The following is a 4,134-nucleotide window of genomic DNA, read 5'->3' as shown; positions in this document are numbered from 1 at the left end:
GCACACACGCACTCAGCCCAGAACTGGCCAGCACGCACACACACGTGCACACACGAACTCAGCCCAGAACTGGCCAGCATGCACACACGTATAAAGTCAGATGTATTCAATTATTCAACCTACTCATTTAAAAAGGTGTGCATCAGATGTGGACGTGGGGCCGCAGAGGATGCCCTGGGCAGTTCCTGCTCCAAGCCTCTGCACACTGCCACAAAGCATGGCTGATTCTGGCGGCCAGCAACCCTGCCCTGTGCTGCTCAGCAGGTCCTGTTCCTCCCATGTTTCCCAACAGTGCTCTCACCTTTCCTGCTAAGCCTTTCAACACAGGGAAAGCAGCCCTGCCAAGCAGCTCCTCCGTGCCAGGCTCCTGGAGAGCCTGGTGCCTGTCCTGCAGCAGCGCCACCTCCTCCTGAGAAGAAGGACGGCCTCCGAGCCCTGTGCCCCACACCCCGCCTAGCTGACCCCCACACCTGGCATCACTCTCTGTAACAGCCACAGAGCACCCCAGAGCCGGCAGCCAAGGATGCGAGGAGCAGAAAGCACAACTGCTGTAATGTCCCCAAACTTTAAAGCAAATTCAGAATTTCAATATAGACATCCAGTGTTATTCAGTCTTTCTTACACTTTTGGGCTCCATTGAAGAGGGCTCTGTCTTTTGGGGTGTCGCCAACTTCGATTATCTTGGCGCCAGCCAGGAGCTGCATAATGAGGCCAGAGGTGACAATGGGAGAGATGCCCAGCTCCATCAGCGTGCCTGGAGAGGGGGGGGGGGGTCCTCGAGTTAATGCCAGCCTGGGAAAAGCCAGGCACTGCTGCTAAAAAATGAGCCACATCCCCCTCAAGTCCTATGCGTTTCGGTGTGCTAGCAGCATTTAATTTACAGAGCACCCCCATCCTATCAGCCATGAAAATACAACTTCATTCATTCCATTCAGCCCGCCAGGTAGCATTCTCTTCTGTTTAGGAAGACAAGCATCGAGAACAGACAGTGGCATTTAAATGCACCAGAAACAGATCTATTCTGGTTTCAGAGATAAGAAAGGTGCTTCTCTCCATCAGTTAATAATAAAGGACAACATTCAAATTATCTCTGGAAAGTCTGGGAAGAGGGTCAGCACAATTATGTCGCGTTGTAAACAAACTCCTACTGCTATTGTGCATATGCTCAAATGAGTCACACTTCTGATGTGAAACTTAATTTGAACTCTATTTTTTAAAATGAGTCAATCAAAATGCACATTCAAAATCCTCTCACATACAGGTAAATGATTTTGCAAAACTGTTATGTGTTTTCTGACATACATATATAACCTACAGATAAGAAGATGCAGTTGAGAAACAATTTATATTGCAAAGAATGTTATCAATGGACATGTCCTACAAATTTCAGGTATTTTTCCATGCTTTCAAAGTTCTCAATGATGTGGACCTGTACTGTTATCACAGGTTTTGTATCGCATCCAGACCCAGTTTCAAATGCGATGAGCAACATAGAGATAAGCCATTCCCACGGTATGCTGACCTGCCTGCATCCCCTGCTCTTCCAGGCTACACAAGCTACAAAAACTGCTGGAGTTCCACACAAAGCCAAAGCCCATAATTAAAGAAAATGAGGCTATTCAAGTCCAGTGTGTGGAGAAGACAGAGCGAGATGGGACCTACCTCGGTTAGAGGCCAGAATCACTCTCATCCAATAGAAAGGGTCGGCGGAGTCTGAAGACATGATACCGAACAGGGGAATCTGGAGAGCAGGGATGGGGACTGGGGTCAGCACACTGTCCTCCTCCCCCACCTCCCAACACCAAGCAAGGCAATGGGGCTCACCTGACAGCACACTAGGAAGATAAAGAGGGTGATGGCTGTCCATAGCACTTTCTCCTTGAACTGAATCTAGACAAGGGAAAGAAGTTATTTTTCACGAGTAAATTACTACATAGAGAGTCAAGATGAACCCCATTCCCATTCACCAGAGAAGTCAAGCCATGCACAGAACAGTACCGAGACATCAACACCATCTGCCGCATACCCTTCTTGTGCTGATCCTCAGTTCACCCACCACACAGTATCATCACCGGTGACAACAAGCAAGCTAGCTTGGGGAAGGCTCAGTGAGCTGTCCCTCCTGGGCCCTCAGCCAGAGGGTCCAAGCAGAAACACCAGCAAGACTGATGCTACAGAAAGTCACTTGTAAAACACACAGCCTTCAAGACACACAGCAATCACTTTTCATTTGATGACTTGGTAAGCAACAACGACTTTGGAATCTGGGATTGACCAATACTGTGTTTTCTATGACTCAAAGGTAAAAGTGTGCCACGGCACTCGGGGAGGGCAGGAAGAGCTGTAGCCTGCTTGCTGTATGTGAGTACCACCTGCTTAGCTTCAAGAACGTCACCTCTTCTCAGAGGACAAGAATGATTTTACAGCCTGTCAGGGATCACACTCTCCTGCCCAAGGCCTGTCACAGAACGGTAGGAAAACTCTTCTGTCTTCTGCTAGCCCTGGCGAGCTCAAGGACGAGCAGTACTGTGCCCCCGGGGTTCTGTGGCAGAACTACGCACTGTTGGAGCCCCAAGCTCTCGGGTCAGAAGCTACGTCCTGTGCGTGAGCCGTGATGTGCTCTAGGCAGGACGAATCGGCACACAGCTGTGCTCAAGCACTGACTGGGAAGAGTTCCCTCTTTCCTAAGAACTCTTCTTCCTTAGAAGGTGGCCAGGGAAGGTATGCCATTTCAAATGAGCCACGACGAGCTTGTGGCAAAATTAACACTCTTTCCCTTTGTTGTGCTGGAATTGAACTCAGAGCCTCACACACTCCGCCACTGAGCCACACAAGACAGTTTTCAAGACTTCATTTTTGAATGACTCGGTCTCCTAGTTACAACAAAGTTTAACAATAAATCTTGAAAAGCTCTTTTCCAAGTCCTGTCTCTGCCTCCAAAATAGTCTCTAAATCTACCTTGGCTCAGTACCATGAGTGCTTACCCACTCCGGCAAAAGTCACTGAAACACTTTATTTCCAAAGCCATTTTCTAAATTGTCTGTCCCTTTTCCACTCATCTGTACCGTTATGTTCCACGGATGCAAACTCCACGTCCCACTCACTTGGGCCCTGTCTTCTCTGCCTTTGCCGGGAATGCATTCTCGTACTCTAAACATCTTTCTCCTTCAAAACCACCGTCAAACATCACTGCTCCCAGACTGAATTCCTGTCTGAGCCGCTGCTGTATCTTGCACCTGTCTTCCTTGTTCACCTCTGCTACAGGGACCAAGGCCACACAGCTGTTGTGAGCAGTACGGAGGATGGAGCCCAGTCGTGTGGCTCTGAAGCCACTGAGCCAAGGGGACTAGCAGCACTACAGACTTCACCGTCACAGGCAGACTGCATCTCAACTCAAACCATTTTAAGTAAAAACTGAAAGTTGATTCTAAGTTTCTGTGTGGATGTTAACCACACACAAACATGTGAACACACGAACAATAGTCTGACACAGAAAATCTGAACTAATTAAGACGTCCTTAGCATCACTTGCCTTGACAACACCCACTGTCTGTACCAGAGCAGTCCCAGGAACGGATACTCAGCACAGCACTGCTTTTCCAGTGTTAGTGTACCTGCTGCACATTGCAGCAGACTTGAGTACCGCGACCAGCTACCTACAAAGCAGCTGCCTTTCCCTTTGGTGGCTGATACTCCCTGCGGGCGGTGAGAGGGTGGCCATCCCACTGGGATCCTGGCTGAGCACCACTCCCCACCCGCGTCCATTTCTGGGGCAGGACAAACCTCAGGTGCGACATCCAGCCAGAAGAGACATCCCAAATGAGGGAAGGGATGAAAAGCAACCAGGTACACACACTGCCGGCGGGGGGACAGGAAGCTTCCGTTTGGGGTGCTCACTGACGTTTCCTTAGGCTTACCTTCCTCTCGGGTTTCTGTATCTCCGGCAGGATGACACAGAAGGGCTTGATGACTTCCAGAAATTTGACTTTGATGGAGAAACAAAAGGGGAGTTAGTCTCCGAAACCTGCGGCCTACCGGGGAGCCGGAGACCGCGAGGCTGGGCGGGCCGCGCTCTGCGGGGACTGGGCTGGCCGGGGAGCCCGAGGGGGGGCCTGGGGGCCGGAAGCGGGCCGG

The 4,134-nt window shown here is 50.2% G+C and overlaps 1 protein-coding gene across 1 annotated transcript in view; it reads right to left on the bottom strand.

Annotated features, from left to right (window-relative positions):
* Positions 1-3,982, bottom strand: part of Sec61a1 (Sec61 alpha 1 subunit (S. cerevisiae)) — a 35,882-nt gene extending 31,900 nt beyond the window's left edge. Inside the window, exons 1-4 of the mRNA XM_013032320.1 lie at positions 3,918-3,982; positions 1,825-1,890; positions 1,663-1,741; positions 623-754 (exon numbers count right to left, since the gene is read on the bottom strand). Coding sequence (XP_012887774.1) covers positions 623-754; positions 1,663-1,723 — 193 coding nt within the window. The 5' untranslated portion in view covers positions 1,724-1,741; positions 1,825-1,890; positions 3,918-3,982. The remainder of the gene's footprint in view (positions 1-622; positions 755-1,662; positions 1,742-1,824; positions 1,891-3,917) is intronic.
* Positions 3,983-4,134: the final 152 nt, after the last annotated feature.

Source organism: Dipodomys ordii, unplaced genomic scaffold (genome assembly GCF_000151885.1).
Source record: "Dipodomys ordii isolate 6190 unplaced genomic scaffold, Dord_2.0 Scaffold153, whole genome shotgun sequence".
Lineage (NCBI taxonomy): Eukaryota > Metazoa > Chordata > Mammalia > Rodentia > Heteromyidae > Dipodomys > Dipodomys ordii.
Note: the sequence above shows the minus strand (reverse complement) of the source record. Positions and strands in the feature narration are given on the sequence as shown.